At 34.9% G+C, this 24,297-nt stretch overlaps 1 protein-coding gene across 1 annotated transcript; it reads left to right on the top strand.

Moving 5' to 3' along the window:
- The first annotated feature begins 3,143 nt into the window (after nt 1-3,143).
- Nucleotides 3,144-22,991, top strand: LOC120115402 (ribulose bisphosphate carboxylase/oxygenase activase 2, chloroplastic-like). The gene is made up of 7 exons (XM_039136126.1): nt 3,144-3,291; nt 3,384-3,700; nt 3,819-3,924; nt 4,026-4,111; nt 4,213-4,685; nt 5,507-5,802; nt 22,969-22,991. Exons 1-6 carry the CDS (start codon nt 3,247-3,249, stop codon nt 5,785-5,787), a joined length of 1,308 nt encoding a protein of 435 aa, XP_038992057.1. The 5' UTR covers nt 3,144-3,246; the 3' UTR covers nt 5,788-5,802; nt 22,969-22,991.
- The last annotated feature ends 1,306 nt before the right edge of the window (nt 22,992-24,297 follow it).

Below are 24,297 nucleotides of genomic sequence, written 5' to 3'. Positions count from 1 at the left end.
ATATTAAAAATACACTATTGATAATTATAAAATTTTAAAAATATATTAAAAATTCTATAATACAACTACCTCAAATTTTAATTAATGTACTTGCAATGAACCCTAAACCCTAACCTATAAATCTTAAATTATAAACTCTTAACCCTAAACCCTAAATTATACTTATCTCATAAATCAGTATCAAGTCGATTAATTAATGTCTTTGTAATAAATCCTAAACCCTAAAACCTAAATCTAATTATGTGATAGAGGTTAAGTTATGCACACGAATGTAACATACAAATTATGCAAAATGATGTTATGTGACTCCTAAATAAATCAATCACATACTTATACATAAACATATCAACATGCAAAATAAATATACACAACTAATTAAAGAAAATAATCCTAAACAGGGACTAAATTAAGAGAAATCTAAATGTGAGGACTAATTTAAGCTAAATATACTAACTTTAGAATAATGATTAAATTCACGTAAATGTAAAATTAAACTTACAAAATTGGAATTAAACCAATGACTTAAATACAAAATGCGCATAAACTATATGGTTTTATATGCAATTGATCCTATTCGATTTAAGCTAAAATAATATGGAAAATAACATAAATGACACCTGAACATTTAAAACAAATTTATGCAATTTCATTCGATTGAACCTAAATTTATTAGATTAAATTATACAAATTATCATTAAACTATGTCGGAAGGGTCTTTTAGATATGAAAGTTTAGATAGTTACAAAATAGTTATTAAATTTATTAAAATATTATAAATTAGTGATAATTCTTGATAAATTTGAATATTGTTTTTATAACAATTAGGTAGGTTTTTAGAATCATTTTAAAATAGTTTAATAAGTTTAATGAACATTTTATAATAATTTGAATTTTTTTAATATTATTTATGTTGTTTAATGATTATTTTATAACTTAAAAAAAATTGATGATTAAAAAGATATTTCAACATAATTTATTAGATTATCAAATTAAAGTAGATGATTAAATCTCAAAAGTAATAATAACAGAGGGACTAAATTATAATTTGACGAAATTTTATAAAACTTTCAGGTTTCATCTTCGTCACTTGAAGTAGGAACAGTTCCAACCATGACTGATCCAAACGTTGTCGGAATTAACAACCAAGCTTCCCGAGTAGGCGGACTCGACCGAGAGGCTCGAGTTTTACGGTACAAAGAGAAGAGAAAGAATCAAAGATTCGAGAAGACAATCTGATACGCTTCCCCAAAGGCCTATGCCGAATCAAGGCCAAGAATCATAGGCCGGTTCGTCAAAAGAACGGAAACCGACATTGATGTCATCGACGACCACATGTTTGACTCCATGCCTTCTGGTTTTGCAACGGCTTTATGGCGGAAACAAAGTACGGCATCGTCACATCGTACGAGTCAGATTAAGAGGAAGAAGAAGATTATGATTGTGTATTATAGTTATTGAGTTCCAGAAAGTAGAATAATCCAATCCAGAGGCAATTGAAATTAATGGGAAGAACTGTGTATTAATGGAGTTTGTGTTAGCCATTTTTGTTTTGCAAGAAGGTATTAGTTTCGTCTGAAGTTGATTTCAATCTCTGAATAAAAGAAAGGAATGATTACATATAAAAGGGGGATGGGTTTCAAAAGTTGTTAGCCATTGTTAGCCATTGTTCCAGAAACTTGACCATTGTTGTTGCTGAGCCGTTTTGAAAGTAGTTCATATCCCACATCGGTGGTTTTTGGGGGAATAAGGGGTAAAGAGAGTGTATAAAAGGGGATGGTTTCAACAACTGAAAATTAATCTGTCTTCGAGCTTGAATCAAGCTTGAATCTAGCTCAAAATCGAGCTTGAATCTCAAAATTGAGCTTGAATCGAGCTCAAAATCGAGTCTCAATCGAGCTCGAGTCTTGAGTTTCAGTTAAGCTCTTGATTTTTTTTGAGTTCGAGCCTTTTCGAGTTCGAGTCGAGCTTGAAAATTTTAGGCTCGTGAGTTTTCGAGTCGAGTCAAGCTTACATTTAAAGTTTTCGAGTTCGAGTCGAGCTCGACAATACTCGAGCTTGACTCGGCTCGTTTACACCCCTAGTGATATGTGTGGCTTTCAACCAATTAACGGAAAAGGGCGAAATTCTACAAGGAGTCCCTGTCACTTTACAGATCTTGCTTCAGGGACGTAAAAGAGGTTGAACTATTGGGGGTTAAGTTGCTTAAATAAAAAGTAGTTAATTCATAAAATAAGGGATTAGTTCTTAATTTCATTAACCTTAAATGGTTTTAAAAGTAATTAAACTAAACAAATTAATGGTCAACATTTAATTTCATTAAACTTAAAATTAATAAGGTCTTAAAACCAAAAAATTTGGGAGGAATTAGAACTTAATTTCAATAGTTTCAAAACTATTAGTAGCTTAAATTGTAATCAAATCATCAAAGTTGGGGGCATGACCCCTCCCACCTACAACTAAGGGTCGATATGAATCAAGTCAGAACGACTTTTGGTCCACTCGAAATCAATTCAAATATTATATGTCTCCATTTGTTACTTGATTTGGGTTTAGGGGGATTTTATTCAAATCTCGACTAGATTTTTAAAAATAAAAATCAACAGTTAACCTTATATATATATATACAAGTTTTTTGGTAATTAAAATAGGATCTAATTAAAAAATATATATAGAGAATAATATTATTGTAATTATCCTTAAGTAAATGATAATTATATTATTCTCTTGGGTAAGATATTTTTTACTCTAAAATCGAATCCAACCCAACCCAATCTTATCCCTAAAAAAATGATACAATCTCTCAACAATAGGACTCCATCTATATCTACTCCTATTATAATTTGATAATTTATAATCTTCTACTTGTTGGTTTTAGAAACAAGTTTAATTGTTGGTTTTAGAAACAAGTTTAATTGTATATATCACACAACTATATGTGTATACGAATCATATCAATTATTTGATGGATTAGAAATGATCATATTATTGTATAAGGACTAAACCATAAAAAGTATATAATACATGACCCTTCTATAAAATTTGACCAAGATTGAAAGACTGTAAAATGCGACGTGGACCCATAATGCAATCTTTGATTGTGATTTATGTGGCCTTCAATTTTTGTACACACAATATATATCCTTTATAAGTCCTCCTTCCCTCATAGCAGTCCTTATAGCTCGTCGCCATTTTCTCCCAAGTCTTAAAGTATCACTTAACATTTTACAGTTCACTCTCCAGTCTCTGATGGCGGCTTCCGTCTCCACTGTCGGTGCTGTCAACCGAGTGCCGGTACTTACAATCTCATCATCGATTACACCATCGATTTTATTATTACATGTGTTCCAAACATGTACCAAATTGTTATGTTTTTTGTAAAGCAGTTGAATTTGAATGGCTCCGGTGCCGGATCCTCAATTCCGAGCTCGGCTTTCATGGGGAACAGCTTGAAGAGAGTGAGTCCGAGGTTCAACAAGGTTCCGTCAGGGAGTTTCAAGGTCGTGGCGGCCAAAGAAGTTGATGAGAGCAAGCAGACCGACCAGGACCGGTGGAAGGGTCTGGCTAACGATATTTCCGACGACCAACAAGACATCACTCGAGGGAAAGGAATGGTTGATTCCCTCTTCCAAGCTCCCATGAATGATGGAACTCACTATGCTGTCATGAGTTCCTATGAATACCTCAGCCAAGGGCTTAAAGTGTAAGCATCTATGCAATGATTCGAAAGCTTGAGTTCGAATAAAATATTGAGACTATTCGAACTCGAATTTTTAAATTTTTATTAGTATTAATGAGTTTGTGATGATCATGTAATTTAGGTACAACTTGGACAACAACATGGATGGTTTCTACATTGCCCCAGCGTTCATGGACAAACTTCTTGTTCACATAACCAAGAACTTCATGACCCTCCCCAACATTAAGGTATGTCTTGAATTTTTTGGAAGAAATATTAATCCGTAATCGGGATATTGAACGTTTAATCATGTTCTTCTCGATTTTTTTTACATTTTTTCTTTTCACAGGTTCCTCTCATCTTGGGTATTTGGGGAGGCAAAGGTCAAGGAAAATCATTCCAATGTGAGCTTGTATTTGCCAAGATGGGAATCAAGTGGGTTATTGATATATACGCATCCAAAATTTAATTTACTCGTATCAGTCGCATATTCATATCTGACACTAGTTGAATTATTATGATGAATAATATTATAGCCCCATCATGATGAGTGCTGGAGAATTGGAAAGCGGGAACGCCGGAGAACCGGCCAAGTTAATCAGGCAGAGGTACCGGGAGGCCGCCGACATCATCAGAAAGGGAAAAATGTGCTGCCTCTTCATCAATGATCTCGACGCCGGTGCCGGTCGTATGGGAGGAACGACACAGTACACAGTGAACAACCAGATGGTGAACGCCACACTCATGAACATCGCCGATAACCCGACAAACGTCCAGCTCCCCGGAATGTACAACAAGGAAGATAACCCTCGTGTCCCTATCATCGTCACCGGTAACGACTTCTCGACGCTGTATGCGCCACTCATCCGTGACGGTCGTATGGAGAAGTTCTACTGGGCACCTACTAGGGAAGACAGGATCGGTGTTTGCACTGGTATTTTCAGGACCGACGGTGTGCCCCAAGAAGACATTATCAAGCTTGTTGACACATTCCCTGGTCAATCCATTGGTAAACTTCTTTCTTATAACGGTCTATGTCGTGGTAAATAGGTCTATTCATGATTTTAGTCCTTTTATCATATTGAAACCTGACATTTAATCCCTCTAGAGCTAACTTGAAAATGATATAACCCGAACGGATAAGGATTAGACCTAAAAACCAAAATCTCATATCTGAATGACTTGAACTAGTGATAGTTATGGGTCGAGTCAAGTTGGACTTTTAACCCCCTCGAATCTAATCCAAGCATAATACTCCACCTGTCATTTGATCCGATCCAAATTTAAGGAAACTCCACCAACCCAAAATTTGATCTAATTTCTAATGTAAAATCCCCAACTGATTCAACCCAATTCCATTTGACACATATATATATATATATAATTTTAATTTTTATTAGATAAAATAAGGACATAATTAAAAAATATATAGAGAGAGATATTACATCAATTATACCTAAATATATAATGGTCAATTATATTGTTATTCCTATGTTGAATCGAAATTTTTTAATCCTAAATCTGAATCTGACTTGGTCTTACCTTTCAAAAAACTTGACTTGAACTCGTTTTTTCTATATAAAAATAGATCAAGTCAAAACTCATCGAATTCATATCAAATGTTCATCTCTAACTCGAACATGAAACGCAAACATAAATTAAATATATATTAAACCTCCAGTTTTAACATAAAATGGACTAATTATGATTTTAATCCCTATACTATGCTGAAATTTAGGATTTAGTTTCTCTATTTTAGTAAGATTTGATCCCTTACTTTTATAACGATACTAACATTTTTTTTGGGCTGGTTGGGGGGTTAATTTGCAGACTTTTTTGGTGCCTTGAGGGCCAGAGTTTACGATGACGAAGTAAGGAAATGGATCGGAGGCACTGGAGTCTCCGGCATCGGCAAGAAGCTCGTGAACTCGGTGGAAGGGCCACCGACATTCGAGCAACCGAAGATGACCATCGAGAAGCTGTTGGAATATGGAAACATGCTTGTCATGGAGCAAGAGAATGTGAAGAGAGTCCAATTGGCTGACAAATACTTGAGTGAAGCTGCTCTTGGAGATGCTAATGCAGACGCTATCAACAGAGGAGCTTTCTAAATGGAAAATAAAGCTCCAGGGCTTTTTCCGGGCAAATATATTGGGTGCAAATCGATGTGGGATAATTTTCTTTAATGTTGTTTTACTTTTGTTTTAAGTGGATTTGTATCCTCTATTTTTGCGTTATAAATTTCCACTTTCTTCGCTCTTAAATGTTTACTTCAATTGTTTCAATCTCAGCATTAGAATTTATTTGAAAAGGTGTTAGCAAAGTACCCCATCAAATTACAATAGGACCATCATTTGAATCAAACAACTTGACTTTGTTCATGTTTTCTTAGAACATTCCTTAATTTCAACCCATTGTTTTAACAATGTCTTCAACGTTGCCTAATAGCTCTTTAAGGATGACAATTTGATCAAATTGCTCTTAATCCAGCAATTGCACTTCCACATTCTTCAATTCTTTCTCACAGTTCTAGGTATTAGTCACGGCAACTTTCATATTGTATTCCTCCAATTTATGATTCCTAGATTCCATGGCTGTTTGGATCTTATCGAGTTCCTTGATAGCGGACACGGCTTCATGATCGCATAGTCTGTACTTTGCTTGGACCTCGGGTGTAAGAGGTTTAGGACCTTCAAGCACGGTAGTCTTGAGGATTTGAGAAACATCGGAGGAATTATTAACGATAATTTTGATCTTTACCGATGCAATAACCTCCGTTTCAGCATTATCGGGGACAATATGCCGATGTATGATTCCTATTAGCTTGGGATGCAAAGATCCTTGTTCCTAACCTTGTCACATATTTTACCGATGCAATAACCTCCGGTTCGGCGTTATCAGGAGCAGCGTTTAATTAGGGGAAAAAAGAAACGCAAATGAAGAAAGATAAAGCCAATGCAATATTATTTTTGATGGGGTTCATTGTTTTATCCTCTAGGTTATTGATTTTACACCTTTTCTACTTAGAATAAGCTAGAGGAATTTTGATCTTTTATAGTTTGTGTGCTAGGCTCGTTATTATAGGTATGCATGTTGAAACAATTTTTTAATGACTTTGAACGACCAAAATTTAAATGCGCTTAGCCACTCACTGTGACCTCTAAAAATTGTGTATGTTATTAGGGTTATCTCTTAGTTTGAATTCTATTTTTCTAAAAAAATATTTAAAATAATTATCTATAATAATAATAATTAAAAAATTCAACACGACCCCAAATCAATTAATAAAATCACAATGAAACATCCTAGGTAAATGAAAGGATTCCTTGAGGATCAAACCCAAATAGAGAAAAAAAGTATCTACAAAATATCAATGTTACACTAACTACTTTACAACCTATCTGCTTTATTTATTTATTTTGTTTTAAATAGTTTTAGACGGTTATATGATAGTATTTGTTCAAAAAAAAATCTAATCAATTGATAACACCCATCATTCAGACGTAATTGCTTTAACTCAAGAGTTATAGAAGGAACAACATTCTCTTTTACCACAGACCACTTGATGAGTTTATCTACTCTAATTATTATTTTCTAGTTACTAATTAATTGATTTAATTATAAAAGAAGAGTTTTGATTAACTATTCTAATATAATGTAACTAACTAAACTAAAGCTTGCATGAATGATTGATTAAAGTCTTCAAGAAATGATAGTGGTTGAGAAATCTCCGTCCGCGGATGAGTGTCACTAATTTATTGTCGATTTATGGAAAATCATATGGTTCATAACTAATATGGTCACCAAGGTATAGGCATTCCGAGTTGGTGTATATCTTATGAACTTCTAGATAATTCTTAATCTAACGATCCCAATTCTAAAGTTAATATTTAAGTGCTGACCGGACTTAAGTTTAACATGGGTGGTGAGCTCGATTGGACTTAAAAGGGTTAAATTGGGCTTAAAGTATACATAATTTTGTTGCCTTTTACGTTGGGACATTAGCTGAACATATGTCATCATTCCCTCTTTTTTCATAATGTCAACAATTATATGTTGCCTTGTGGCATTCAAGCAAATGACAATTCAAATAATTACAATCAACACAAATTTTATCCCTTGTTGCACGAGACTTTCGGATATGATGATTTGATGTATGATTACTCATTTTTGTCAATACCAAACAACAACAATCATTTTATGAATATAATATATACCTTGGAGGGATTCAAAGGATTTATGTCTTCATATATATGTTCAAAGATGTTTTTGATACTAATATAATATGCTTGGATATTATAATGATGATGATATTAATAATAGAATTTTTTTAATTTAAAAAAAAAGTGTTGGCAAAGTAACCCCATCAAATTACAATCAAATCTACCACCTTTCCGACCCTTGGACATGTCTACTTACGATAATAATATCGATCTCATATTTTCGAGAACGTCCATTAATTTCAACGCAAGATTTTGACAATGTCTTCAACATTGCCGAATAGCTCTGTAAGTATGATAACTTGGTCAAATTGTTCTTTGTCCGGCAACTGCGCTTCAACACTCTTTAATTCTTCCTCACAATTCTCGGTATTAGTCACGGAAGCTTTCATGTTGAATTTCTCCTATTTATGATTCTTGATTTCCATAGTTGTGTCATAGTAGATACGACTTCATGGTCGCATAATCTATATTTTGCTTGAACCTCGGGTGTAAGAGGTTTAGGGCTTTCGAGAACGGTAGACTTGAGGTTTCAAGAAGCGTCTGAGGCATTATTAACGACGATTTTAATAATTATCGATTCAATAACCTCTGGCTCGGCGTTTTCAGGGATGTATCTGTTGCGGAAGACGGCTATCAAATAGAGCAAAATCGCAACTGATAATTTAAGAAAATAAAATATGAAGATAAAAGAGACACAAAATTTACGTGGAAAACCCCTAAATATTATAGGGTAAAAACCACGGGCAACGATAGAAGAATTTCACTATGAGAAAATAGGAATTACAACTTCTCTCTATCTACCATGGAGAAAACAATGATAATTCTCTCTTGATAAAAAAGAGAAAACATCTCTCAAGAAACTCTCTAAATTCTCTAGTATTGGAAGAAAGCTAGAATGCTTTGGGATGATTTTGAAGCTAAATGAGCTAGGGTATTTATAAGTTGAAGCTTAAGGACTAATTTGTAAATACCCTAAATTACAATGACTAAAAATTATTTTACCATTTTTCAAATTTCCACAAAACCCACTGTGCACCTTTCGGTGCATTAATTGTATGCACCTTTCGGTGCTTTAGTCAACAATCTCCCACTTGAAGATTTGATTGGAACAATCATATCTTCATACCATTCTTTCTACCTTGTACCTTTATGTTGCTTACGTCTCTGACAGGCCACATGAGGATCGACACCAAGTAAATTTATCAACATTGATCGCCTTCGTCATGAAATGCTATGTTGTCTTTGGTATGGATCTTCTGCATATCTATCGTCCCTTATTCCACCTTTTCACGAATAAAATGGCATTGAACTCATATGTGCTTTGTCCTTGAATGAAATGCTGGATTCATTGCTAGATGCAAGGCGCTTTGACTGTCACAAAATAGAGAGACATACTCTTGATTATGCTCAAGCTCCTCCAATAACATCTTCAACCAAATTGCTTCTTTACTGGCTTGTGTAGCTGCTACATATTCTGCCTCTGTTGTGGATGTAGCCACAACTGACTGCAATTTTAAAACCCAGCTTACAGCTCCACAACAACTTTGAACACATATCCTGTAGTAGATTTGCTTTTATCCAAATCCCCTGCATAGTCAGAATCTATATACCCATTGATTAGTAAGTTTGATCTCTGTAACATAATGCAACATTTGAGGTCCCTTTGATGTATCTCAGGATCCTCTTTACTATATTCCAATGCTCTTTGCCTGGATTCACCATGTACCGACTAACCACTCCCACTGCTTGCGTAATATCTGGTCTTGTGCATATCATAGCGAACATTAAACTTCTCACTGCTGATGCATACGGTACTCGAGACATCTCCATCCTCTTTTCTTCACTGCTAGGACTCATACTGAGGATAATTTGAAGTTAATAGGAAGAGGGGTATAAATTGGCTTACAATCTTGCATGTTGAATCGTGACAAAATCTTCTTCAAGTAATACTTTTGTGAAAGCCAAATCTTCCTATTACTTCTGTCTCAGTGAATTTGCATCCCTATAATCTTATTTGCTGATCCTAAGTCTTTCATTTCAAATTCCCTAGCCAGTTGTGCCTTCAATTCGTCAGTATGATCTTTGTTGGGTCCTGCAACCAACATGTCATCCACATACAACAACAATATAACAAAATTGTTATCACCAGACCTCTTGAAATAAGCACAAGGGTCTGCATTAAGTCTATTGTATCCAAGGCACATAATGAAGGAATAAAATCTCTTGTACCAACACCTCGGCGCTTGCTTTAGACCGTACAAAGATTTTTTCAACCTGCAAACCAAGTTCTTCTCTTCTTTTTCTTCAAAACCTTCAGGCTGGAGCATATAAATCTCTTCTTCAAGATTTCCATGAAGAAAAGCTGTTTTAACATCTAGTTGCTCTAGATGTAAGTTCAATGTATCACACATTGCCAAAACTACTCAAACTGTTGTTAGTCGAACCACAGGAGAAAATATTTCATTGAAATCAATACCTTCTTTTTGAGCATATCCTTTGACCACCAGTCTTGCACGATACCTCTCAACTTGATCATCATCATTTCGCTTGATTTTGAAGACCCATTTGTTACCAATTGGTTTCCTTCCTTGTGGTAGTGGCACAAGGTCCCATGTATTATTTTTATGAAGAGCTTCAATTTCTTCTTGCATCCCATCATCAACAGTGAAGCATCTGAGCTGTTTATTGCCTCTTAGTATGTTGATGGCTCACCGTCCTCTGTTAAAAGGCAATATACAATATTACCTTCTATAACATAATCTGAGTGCCAATTTAGACGTCTTCTCACACGATCTGATTGACGAGTTGTTGGAACTTTAGAACTCTCTGGTTCTTGTTAATCATGTGCTGGTTCTGCTTCAGAAGAATCTCTTTGTTCAAACTCCTTTTCCACATGTATCTGTGTAGTCTCTGACTTTTCAGTGTTATCATCATCTTTTTTTCTTTGTATATTATCTTCTATAAAGATAACATCCCTGCTGATGATCACTTTGCGGGCAGTGGGATCCCACAAGCGATTCCCCTTTACACCATCAGCATACCCCAAGAATTTGCATTTCCTGGATTTTGGATCCAACTTTGAAATTTCTTGGGAGTTTAATCAGATGGTTTACCAGTCCACATCTCCATTGGTGTCTTTAGCTCTATTGCAGTTGATGGAGCTCGATTCACCAAATAACATGCGGTATTGACTGCTTCTGCCCAGAATGATTTTTCTAGGCCCGCATCCCTCAACATTGCTCTTGTTCTTTCTAACAAGGTTATGTTCATATGCTATGTCACTCCATTTTGTTGAGGAGTTTCGCCACTGTGAACTGCCTTTTGATGCACCATTCCTGCAAAAGTCATCAAATTCTTCACTTGTGTATTCTCTTCCATTATCTGTTCTGAAACACTTGATCTTATTTCCATAATCAAGTTCCACATGTGCTTTAAAGTTTTTGAAAGTGGAAAACATCTGACTTCTTTTAATAGGGTACACCCAACATCTCCTGGAGTAGTCATCAATAAATGAGACAAAATATTTTGCTCCGCCTAGGGATGTAACTGGCGCTTGCCATATGTCAGAATGAACCAATTCTAGAACATTTTTGCCTCTAGAATTTAACGTATTGAATTACAACCGGTGCTGCTTACTTGTTATGCAGTGCTCACACAAAGTAAGTGATACATTTGTTAAGTCTGGAAGTAACTTTTGCTTCACAAGGACTTTCATTCCTTGTTCGGACATGTGTCCAAGTTTCTGATGCCATAGAATTACAGAATCTGAACTACATAAGGCAACAGAGGCTTCTGCTTCTAGAAAAGTCTCTCCCTTCAGCATGTACAAGTTTGCAGCTATCTTTTTGCCTTTCAGCACCACAAGCGCTCCACGGAACACCTTCATGATTCCTTTCTGTGTTTCAATCTTTCTTGCATTTTTATCTAACAATCCGTAGGATAATAAATTTTTCTTCAGGCCTTTCACGTGCCGCACATCTCAAACAACTTTAATTGTTCCATCATACGTCTTCAATTTGATGGTTCTCACGCCAATGATCTCTAAGGCATGATCATTGCAACTATACACATATCCTCCTGAGACAAGTTCATAATGATGAAACCATTCTCTTCTTGAGGTCATGTGATATGTTGCTCCTGAATCAATGAGTCATATATTTGCAAATCGTTTTCTACCTTCCACGGTGGTTGACGCTTCACAACATAGAGCATCTCCATCATCTAAAGTGTTTGTGGTATTGCCTTGTGGATTGGAGTTTTTATTTAGACTCCAACAATCCTTCTTCAAGTGACCCTTCTTTCCACAGTTGTAGCACTTTAAATTCTTCTTGCTCCTCGACTTCGATCTACCATGTTTGTGACTGCTACTTTGGCCACGTTTGTTGATCTCCCTCTCATCGTTGTCAACGCTTTTGCTTGTTGCAGATTTACTTGACTGTCTTCCTTGTTCTTGCGCCGATTTTCTTCTTGTAGAACAGCAACTGCAACATCATCGAAGACTAGACTGGTGACATTACTGTTTGTCAAGTTGATGATGAGTTGATCATACGAATCTGGTAGACTTTGAGGTAGAAGTTCAGCACGTTCTTGTTCTCCTATTTTATAGCTTAAGGATGTAAGCTGAGAAAATAAAGTGTTCAGTGTATTTAAGTGCTCCGTCACTGAAGTAGATTCTGGCATATGGAGAGTGTATAATTTTCTCTTAAGGAAAATTTTATTGTGCAACGATGTGGCCTCGTACAATTTGGTGAGATGATCCCATATCTCCTTAGCTGTATTCTTCTCCTCGATGCTTGACAATACTCCATCTGCTAATGCCAGATGAAAGTTTTCCATAGCATTCCCGTCCATTTCGATTCATTTGTTGTCATCTGTGAAATCCACCAGCCTTTCACTGATAGCTGCTAGACAACCGTCTTTCCTCAGGATGACCTTCATCTTCAATTTTCACAATGAGAAATTTCTCCCATTGAATTTTTCAATATCAAATTTCGTTGCCATAGCTTATTTTACGGATAGCTCCCACTATTTCACTATCGTGAATAGTTCTCTAGAACCTTCAAAGAATGGGTAATAACTTCTTACTTTCTTATGTTGGAGGATTCACCTTTTGGTGGCAACCACAAATACAATAAGCATATATTGCACACTCTAATCTGGCCCTGATACCAATTATTGCGGAAGACGGCTATCAAATAAAGCAAAATCGCAACTGATAATTTGAGAAAATAAAATATGAAGATAAAAGAGACACAAAATTTACGTGGAAAACCCCTAAATATTATAGGGTAAAAACTACGGGCAACGGTAGAAGAATTTCACTATGAGAAAAATAGGAATTACAACTTCTCTCTATCTACCAAGGAGAAAACAATGATAATTCTCTCTTGATAAAAAGGAGAAAACAACTCTCAAGAAACTCTCTAAATTCTCTAGTATTGGAAGAAAGCTAGAATGCTTTGGGATGGTTTTGAAGCTAAATGAGCTAGGGTATTTATAGTTGAAGCTTAAGAACTAATTTGTAAATACCCTAAATTACAATGACTAAAAATTATTTTACCATTTTCCAAATTTCCACAAAACCTACTGTGCACCTTTCGGTGCATTAATTGTATGCACCTTTCGGTGCTTTAGTCAACAATATCTACCTATGTACGATTCCTTATAGCTTGATATGCAAAAATCCTTGTTCCTAACCTTGTCTGATAACCTGTTTTGAGAAACATCCAATCTAGCTAAGTTTTTCAATTTTTCTACTTCAACAGGAAGCTCACCAGTCTGATAATTTGATGGTCTAATATAATGGACATGAACTGGAGTCCAAATACTTGACGAGGAATTGGTCCACTAAGATTGTTATGAGAAATATTCATCCCCAGCAAATTCTGACAATTCTCCAGAGTCAAAGGAGTGTTGCCCTGACGTTTGTTAAAGTCCAAAGTAAGTTCAGTTAACACTATTAAATTTCCAATAGAATGGGGAATGGTCCCTTTGAGAGAATTACTATCAGCGACAAATATGTTTAGCTTATGGAGCCTCCCAATATTAAAAGTAATGGAACCTGATAGTTGATTTGTTGATGCCCTTGTCATCTCCAAAATGACAAGATTTCCAATCCCTTCCGAGATTCTTCCCAATATTTTGTTCTCTTCTATTACTACATGTAAAAGGATACTAGAAAAATTGCTAATGCATTCTGGAAGTGTCCCTCCGAAATTATTTGTGCCTATGTATAGATATTCTAGTTTGGTATTATTGACTAAAGTGCTGAGAAAGTTCAAGTCACCCTCTCTCCCATGTCCCATATGGTTTATGGATAGGAGAAAACGAGACAGTTTATTCAGATTTTTTAAGGAAGGCACATTTCCAGTACTAAGTCTATTATCATATAATTGAAGTACATCCAGATTTGAGAAATTGGATATTGAAATGGGAATTTGTCCAAATATTTGATTTCCCCTAATGGAAAAGATCTCGACATATGGCATGGTGATTGGTAAGTCGGAATGAAGAGTACCTTGAATCTTGTTTCCACCAATATCAAAGACTCTAATGTTGGCAGATTGAGCATTGTGACTGGGACTGTGTCGGATATTGCATTTGTTGCAATTTCAAAAAATTGAAGATTTGTCAGTTGTCCAAGAGCTTCTGGTATATTACCAGTTAATCCGTTCCTTGTCAAGGCAAGCACCTGCAGAGATGACAAGTTTCCCAACGAGGTGAGATGCTCCCTCTCAAACTGTTGTTTGAAAACTCAAGTATTTCAGGTTTGGCAATATACCCAGCAAAGCTGGTATTTCTCCACTTAGCTGGTTGCCTCATATTAGCTCTTACAAGCTTAGAACAAGCAGATAAGTTGGAAGGGATTTCACCACTGATGGAGTTGTTTGATAGTTCTAATATCTCCAGTCTTTTTAAACTATTAATTTCTTGAGGAATCTGATTGTAGAAGTTGTTGCCCCAAGATTCAACTCCTTCAGGAAACTTAAATTTCCACTGTATGACGATAAAGATCCCGAGAGTTCGAGGAATTGCAGGTCCAATTTGGTGACTCTCTGATGCTTTCGACTGCATGTAACACCATGCCACTGACAGAAGTGAATGGAACTATTCCAGGACTCCATAACCCCGAGCCGATTACCGGTTATAGTGGCTTTGAAACGGAGTAAGGCTTGTTGATCAGTCTCATTTCCTCTACATGCATAGCTTGCTGTTGCTAAACCAAGCAAGTTAAGACCCTGCAAGTTGAAGCATGAGGAATAATTATAACTTGAATGTAAACAAGGAGAAAAGAGCTGGACAGTCCATTATCCTAAAACAATATCTGTTATTATTTGTTCATCATAAAGAAGGAGAGTGCAATATAAGTAGTGTTCGAGTTCTGGTATTATCTGTTCAATCTCTTCCATCATGTTAAAATAAAACAGAGTCGCCAGACTTGACTGATTCCAATAGAGAACTATCGTCGTCTTCAACATTAGTTTCACCATGGCTATTATTATAAAATTTGATGACATGCAATCATTTATTAATTAATTGCCTATCAATATGAAAGCGAAGAATTAGCAGGAAGAAACAAATATCTGGTGGTTTAATGTTTTGAAATATATTATAGGATACATGTACTAAAATTGACGACAACCATTTAAAATTATCGTATCCTTGTAATAATTTTTTGTTTTAGATCATAATCAATTACAATGAAAAGCACTTCACACTAATTAAAAATCTCATATGTGCCAATCCAACCATAAAAAATGCCGGTAAACAACTCTAATTAGGTTACATTAACATTAGAATAATGATCATCATTAGGTTAACCTTCCGTCTTATTGTTTTTAGTGAAATCGTCCATATTATAGTAAAAAAAAACCCAAAAATACAAACTTCAATAAAAATTTAGCTTAAGCTTAAAACCCCCCTCAAATTATAGTAAAAAATTCTACTTTTTTTACTAAATTGAGCCATTGGAATAGTAAATTTTATCAGTTAGGCCATTTGATTGATAAATTTTAAAGTATAATATTTGGTCATATTTATTTAATTAACATGTGATAATTAAGGATTAATTATTTTTAGACTTTGAACGGATTGTTGATGTGGCATAGTGAATATATAAAATTAAAAAGGATAAATTACACAAATGATCACTAATATTTGAATAAGTTTTCATTTTCCCCTTCTTCGAACGGCCTCTTTTTCGGTTCTGCTTGAGGTCCTGACGATGGTGCTTCATCAACCATCGAGACTTCTTCTCAATCTCAATCATGTCGTTTCTTAGTTTCTACTTCATGGATTTGGAAATTGCAGTCATCACTTTCTGGCAGGTTTCTTCGCTTGCTGCCAATGGAATCTGGTTTATTATTCTTTTTTTTCTCTTAATTGTTCTTCGTTGTTCATTGTTTCTCCTATCATAACACACCATCTTCGCTTCATTTGTTATTCCCTTGGCACCGGTTTCTCAACATTAATGTTTCTGGCATCAGCTTAGCTGGTCGATTGTAGGTTGATGGTCATCACTGAAACAAGTGCTTCGACATTGATTGTAAGTTTTCATTCGTTTTTTGCTCTATGGTAAGGTCCTTTCAGTTTTTCTTCTCTCACCTGTTCTACTTCCTTACTACCGTTTGAAATATTTTGTTGCACGTATTGTAGTTCTAATTCTTCAATATGCAGTGTGCTTTTAGCTGAATCCATTCATAAGGTGTTTGCAACATTTGAGGTTATTCGTTGAAACTATTGAAGACTGTGCGGACATGGTGTGTTCATGGGAACTGAGCTCAATATGATTGCATTTTAGTCTTTGTAATTGATTACTGGGGACAGATTTGGCGCCAGTTTTTGGTTATTCTTTGGTTCTCTGAGTCTTTATCAGATTAAATTTGTTAGCTTGGGTCCCGTATCGCTTCGGATCATTCTCGGATATATACTGTAAAAGAGTCGATAATTTGTTACTTTAGAAATTTCAGCGGGAAAACAAAAACTTATTCAAATATTAGTGATATTTTGTGTAATTTATCTTTTTTAGTTTTATATACGTCAACAATCCTTTAAAGTTAGTTTATCGACAATTAACCTTCAGTGAAACATCTTAATTAAATAAAAACGAAATGACCACTTTTTAATTAAATAAAAACAAAAATATTTAAAAATTATATTTTTTTATAACAATGTACAAAACTTAAACGAAAGTGATCAATCATAGATTATCTAGAATTTACACTAAACAATGTTTAATAAAACCAATTTCCAACATTAAACCATGCATTCTATTTTGGTTCCACGTGCTTTCCGTATATAGTAAACAAATCAGAAAAAATGAGCAAAAATCTTATCATTCTACCTCACCAGATTCACTTTCCTTTTTTGGCATACTAATATTATTCCATGCAAGGGCAAACTGAATACTATATATACAATAGAGGGCTATATGTTATGCATTTTCACGGACGTAGTCAATTAGATATAAAGTTATGGAGAAATTTTTACCGACTTTGATTATTCTTTTTGTTGTCTTCTTCTTTGCAACTCGTTAGTTCTTTTTCTATTTAATGCTTCTTCTTTTTTAAATTTTAAGTCATTTGTGTAATCTAGTACAATGAAATTTTGGTTGTAGATTCAAAGATGGTGGTAGAGGCAAAGGGACCTATCGTTCACCTTGGCCATTGCGATACTTTTGCAGACTGTGAAAGCATATGTGCCTCGCTTGCATGCGCCGTCTGCGGTTGTGATCATAATGATCAGCAATGTTACTGTAAACATGCCCCTTTCTGAAACGTCAGAGTTGGGGTAAATATAAAAATTAGGCCTCTCATAATAAGTATAAAAAATTAAATTGCATGATCAAATAAAAATAAATAAATTTATTCACAAATTCTTTTTATTACATTTAATAAATTATACGATAAATACATTAAATGCTAAACATAAAGCACGAGAAATTTTATTAAATATCCAACTCTTCCTACAAAACAAGCAGGACTCTCTTTTAAGAGGGTCCATGTTTTGATTTCAATATTCTCCATCTAGTTAAAATAATAATAAAATAATAATTAAGTGGAAAGTTAAAAATTAATTTTAAAATATCACATCAACATCATTGTTAATTTTTTTTATGTTGTGAATAACTAAAACAAACAAAATATTACGTTAAATATACTTTAAAAAAATAATACATGGATTTCATAATTTTGGGTCTTGGGAAAGAGGGGGCCTACATAGGTGTCCCTCTTATTCAGGTTCAACTACACGCCTGATTCCTTAAAAAAAAAAAAAAATACACGCCTGATCATGTGAAGTGATATTTGTGATCATTATCCCAACTGTAAGTGACACATTTAAATGAGTTACATATAGTTTTACAGTTCACAATGCTATCGTAACGATCAAGTTGAACGACAGGTCCCTTGCCTCTCCTACCAACTTTTAATCTTCAACTAGATTTTCATTGTGTTAAATTATACAAATGAATTAAGATTTAAAAAAAATATGTTGAATAGGAAAATGAAGTAACGAGTTACAAAGATGGAGAAAGCAAAAATAATCAATGTCAATGAAAATTTCACATCTCTTTATATCTAATCGACTATGTTAAAGGAAATGTACAATGTTACATATTTGCAAGTTTTTTTGTGTGTGGATAAGTAAGCTTATATTTATGCAAGAAAGCAACCAAGCTGCTACAAACCAACAAATTCAAGTAGGCATACACCTACAAGCATAAGTCAATACACAACTACTTGTTAACACCATTTACCCTGTCTATACAACTTGTCTACATTTTAATCCTAACTACCTCTTTTATACACTCAATAATCTCATCCGTCGAGCGAGCACATCCCTTAAACAGTTTACGGTTGCACTCTTCCCAGATGAAGTACAAAAAACCAATCCATTCCAATTTAAGAATGTGCACCACGAGAGACTTACCCTTCAAGCTAGTCACTGCCCACTGCAAAGCATCCTCCCGGCAAAGAAGACTATACATGCCTCAATCCATAAGACTATTAAATAGATCCCCAAACGTTCATCGAATAGGAACATCCCAAGAAAATATGGTCCTGAGTTCCCAATCCAGTACCATATAGACCGCACTCATCATCAGTAACAATACCAAACCGAACCACCATATCCTTGCTTGGCAATCTATCAAGGATAGTCATCCAAGCAATGATGGAAAAATTAGGAACATGGCCAGGGAACCAAACAAGGCAATGCTAGGGTACCTTCTCCTTCTTAACTATAATATTCTCCCATATCCACCTCCATGTAACTTGTACCCAGTTAACACTAGGGCAAAACAACCTCCTAGCCTCCTCCCTCATCTTCAATAACTTCCTGAGGACCCAACTAAAATGAGCTTTGCACTAAACATCCCAAAAATCCACATATTTCAACACATATTTCTTGATCCATGCAATCCAAAGGGATCCATCACCTACAAAGATATTCTTCACAAGCAATAGGTTATAAGCTTTATTCCAAACAACAAGATTTTTAAGCCTCAATCCTCCCTCAGACTTCAAAGAACATACATGACTCCAAATGAATAGTGTTTATTTTATGTTATATTTTGTGTTTAAATACTCATTGAATGTTCGTTATTATTGCTTATTTGGGTGTTTCTACTTGTTTTCTAACCAGGGTCATGAATTCTAGAAAACATGCTTAAAATATGAAGTTCTGCACCTTTTTTATTTTTCTAGAATCATGGGCAACCTAGTGGTCATGAACCTGGGCATGAAAGTGCTGACGTGGAATCTAATTAACATCTTCTAGAAGGTTTAGTCATCATTTTCATGGGAGTAGAAGACTCAGTCGCAAATTCAAATATATTTGGATTTATCTTTATTTTTAGGATTTAATTTCAAGAATTATCTTTTAGAATTTTTAATGTAATTTTAGGGTTTTTCAGAGACTATAAATACACCATTGAAGTAAGCCTCAAAGATCACCTCTCATCTCTTGAATCCTTTTGTTTCTTCTTTGTTTTATAAAGTTATACTTTCATTCTCTTTCTTTATTTTTCTTTAAATTTTTATTTTTAATGCTATGTAAGACTTCTGTCATGCTTAGCTAATTTTTTTCAAGCTGAGGGCTAAAGCGATCAATTAATTCCAACGTGAGAATTGAAAAGCACTTAAACAACTTCAGATATCTCTCAGTTTCTTTGAGCTTATTTTCAAAATGATTTCAAAGACAAAGATTGACGTTGTCTAGGATGTTGTTATGGTTAAATGTGTGGGAGGAAGGATCGGCTTATTGAAAGCACATTCGACTTCCTGAGAACACACTTAACAAAATTGTTTGCTAAGAGAAAATTGAGTTTGGAATCAATTATTATTAAAACAACATATTTTGAGTCGGTCTTTTGCGAACTTAAAATTTTTTATCTACAACATTGTTGTTGATTAGATCACTTTCCCAAAATCGATATCAAGGATTGTACTTGGGTATTCTGTATACAAATCATAGTCACAAGGATTGTGCCTTGTAGATAAGTAACTGACGTGAATCCCAGAGTGAAAAACCTTTTTCGATGATCCAAGGAAACTGAGTCAAAGCAAAAGCCTAAGGCTGATGTATACGATATTGAATTTATTTTTTTATAATTTCTTTATTTTCTTTATTTTATTTTACTCTTTTTTCATCCACAAATCCCCATCTCAACTGAAATACTATTCAACCCACTTCTTAGTTCATAGATTAAACAAGCATAATTCAGAAGTTTCCTTAGTCCCTATGGAAATACCCTTACTTCTCTTTACTACGTTTAGTTTCTTTAATTTATTACTTGAGAAGAAAGAATTATTTTGACGTGAAAACGACGCGTGTCAAATTGGCACCGTTGTCGGGGACTAACAACAATTTACTGATTTATTTATTTCTTTCTTTTTTTTCAATTTATGACCAAGAAGAACCCAAGAGAATTAATAGATTTTGACGTAGAGATCGAAGCACGAGCCCGAAGAATCTATGCATAAATGCTTCAAGAGAAAAGAAAAAGACAAGAAGTACGAGAGTAGAGTTCAGAAATAGATCTAGATCTAGAGACAGATTCTGAAATTGACGCACATACTGATATCAATGACGAAGATCAATCCGATAGCAAATGAAGTAATGATCTGGGTGCTAGCTGTAGCTCCTACCACTCAAACATCATTTTGTATAACCTTTCCACAAGGTGAAACTCCATTCCAATTGAAGACAAGACTTATTCATCTTTTTTCCACCTTTCACAGTCTTCCCAATGAAAATTCCCACAAACACTTGACGGAATTCCACATGGGTCGCTCTAGCATGAAACCACAGGGAGTTTCCAAATATCAAATAAAACTCGTAGTTTTTCCTTTTTCATTAGCCGATTTGGCTAAGGAATGGTTATTGTATTCACCTCCAAATTTAGTTAATTCATGGGCTGACGTGAGTGAAGAAAGTATTTTTCCAACAACCAAACAAGTGAGTTACTAATGAGCATTTTTTCAATCCTAAAAAAGAATGAAGAAAGTATTTATGACTATTGGGAGAGATTTAAGAATCTTTGTGTAAGTTGTTTGCAGCACGGATTAATCAAGCAAATACTACTTTAATACTTCTACAAAGGACTGTTGCCTTTAGACATGAAAATGGTAGACGCCTCCAGTGGAGGAGTATTAGTCAATATAACTCATTAACAACATGAGAATTGATTTCAACTATGACAACAAACTCCCAACAGTTTTCAAATGAACCCAGACGACAAGGTTCACGAGATAAGTACATTTTCTATTGAAAAAATTAGATAAATTAACTAAAGTAGTTAATTCGATTGTTGTAGGAAAATATGGAGTAACAAGAACCTATGGGATATGCATAATGACGGATCATTGATAGATTGATGTTTGGTGTTACAAGAAGGAGGTAACACAAGTCAACGTCGTATGGAGTTTTCTAGGACATCCCAGAGACCATACAACCTATTTGGAAATACATATAATCTGGGATAAAAAGACCATCTGAACTTCAGTTATCCAGAGAACCAGGAGCCGACATATCAACCAAGGCTACCTCCACAACAAATCACAAAAAACATCTTTTGAGGCAATAATGGAGAAGCTGGAGATTTCCCAAGAAAAATTCCAAAGTCAAACTGAAGCAAATATTCAAGACTTGGATAAGAAAATGAGGCAACTGACTCAAATCATGGGGATGCTAGAGTCACAAAGAAGACTTCATTCTCAAACGGAGTCAAATCTGAGTTAGAATGTTAGTATTATCACTCTCCGAAGTAGAACCGTTATCACACCTGAATTTCCAGAGGAGAATGTCGCACGTTCTAAAGAGAGGAATGAAACGCCACCTTCCTACATCCAAGGTACATCTTCATCGCCACCTCATTCTCCTTCTTTCATGAAATCGAACGACCCTTCCCACCGATATTGATGAGGCGAGACAAAAGAACAGAAGAAAAGGAAATCCTAGAGGTCATGTTTTAGTTAAATGTGCAATGTGTGACTTAGGAGCTTCAATTAATATTATGCCACTTTCTGTTTATAAAATGAATACTAATGAGCCTTTGAAGGAAATAAGAGTAATTATCAATTGGTTAATCGATATGTTATCTACCCTGAGGGGGTGCTTGAAAATGTCTTAGTAAAGGTCGATGTTCTCATTTTTCCTGTTGATTTTTATGTCATCGACATGGAAAATGATAGAATGAATACCTGTTCCGACGTACTTTTAGGTCGACCCTTCCTAAGCACTGCACATAAAAAGATCAATTTGAGAAGCGGTATATTAACAATGGAGTTTGATGGTGAGATCGTAGAAAATGATGTTTATAAAGCAATAAAATACCCAGATCGAGTTGAAAAAATTAATTATGTCAATTTTATTGATCCCTTAATTGATGAATTTGTTGAATATGATATTTTTATAATTTTTATAGGTGATGTAGGGCACTCATACCTTTGATTGTTGATATAGTGAATGAGTAAGTACCTGCAAGAAGATGAGCTCAAATGGAGGGCTTGGCAATTTATGTTAAGGTGAAATGTGTGGGTTATTTGTGTTAAATGTAAGAAAGAATGGTTGTGAAAGTATTGGGCATGGTGATGGGTTTAAAAATGAATATGGAAGGGTTCAATGTATCTTGGACAATTAAATGAAGAAACTAGGCTATATTAAAGCCTAACACCAATCTTTATAAATTGAACAAGGGGTAGAAATATAGGACTTTGACCACTTTGATATCATGAATCAAAATGACCTAAAGTATAAATGAAGAAGGGGGTTGGTGCCACAAGATCCAAAAGAACTTACTAAGTTGATAAAAGTTCAACAGAACTTAAGAAAGATGAAAACCTCGCAAGTATATTCAATAATGCAAAGAGAGATTGAATTCCTTACAAAAGCCAAGGCATTGTCTATTTATAACAAATCAAAGGAAATTGATAAATAACTGATGTAATGGTTTGGCTAAGGTGGTGTCTTTATGATAATACATGATGTCCCTAATCCTAAAAGCATTAAACCAATTCGGCCAATTGTGAAAACTCCCTTGAAAAACATGTTTTTATGAAGATTCATGCTTTTTAATGAAGAATCATGCCTTAGGTCAAATAGTTAGGTGTTGGTTAGGCCAAGGGATGTTTTGGATGCATTTGGATGTTACTTGGCACCAATATTGAAGAGGAAATAGCTTTTGTCTAGGAAGAATCTATTGGTGTTTTGCGCCTATTTAACGTCACATGGAGTGCACATGCCATTTTAATGATGCACAAGGTAGCAAACACAATGCGTATGACTCATTTGATGTTGTGTGCTTCTCCACACCATGGTAAGGTGAGGTCTCGACCATAGGTTCCATGATTGATGTAGTTAGATCCTTAGGTAGTGACATAGGTAGCTAGTTAGGCTAGTAAGATAATTAGAAGCTTAGATAGGTAACTAGATGGTGTAGGTAGCTTAGTTAGGTTCCTAGTGTCACTCTAGCTGTCTTCAACTGCCATAAGTCCACAGCTCAGCTAAAAAGTCCTCAGCTGCCTTCCAGCTAGTTTCAACTCTCTTTCAGCTACTTCCCGGGCTAACTTCTTCATGTCATGAGTGCTTTAAGCTAAAGTGAACTATTTTTAGTCATTGTTGAGCTAGTACAAGCTTCCTTAAGTTAAGTGAGCTTCTTTAAGCTAGCATTAAGCTTCCAAAATCCATAGCACCTACAAAGGCAATGAAAACATAAGGATGAGTTGTGAACATTGGTAAATGAATGCTATGCATATACTCACCTAACTATGAGCTAATAACGAGCTAAGATAAAGATCAAATGTATGAGATGAACTAAGAAAATGATCATATAAATGGAATGAGCTAGAATAAGATGCATAATCATATAATTAACATAGATGTAAATGCATAATAATG

Source organism: Hibiscus syriacus, unplaced genomic scaffold (assembly GCF_006381635.1).
Source record: "Hibiscus syriacus cultivar Baekdansim isolate YM2019G1 unplaced genomic scaffold, ASM638163v2 tig00110264_pilon, whole genome shotgun sequence".
Lineage (NCBI taxonomy): Eukaryota > Viridiplantae > Streptophyta > Magnoliopsida > Malvales > Malvaceae > Hibiscus > Hibiscus syriacus.
Note: the sequence above shows the minus strand (reverse complement) of the source record. Positions and strands in the feature narration are given on the sequence as shown.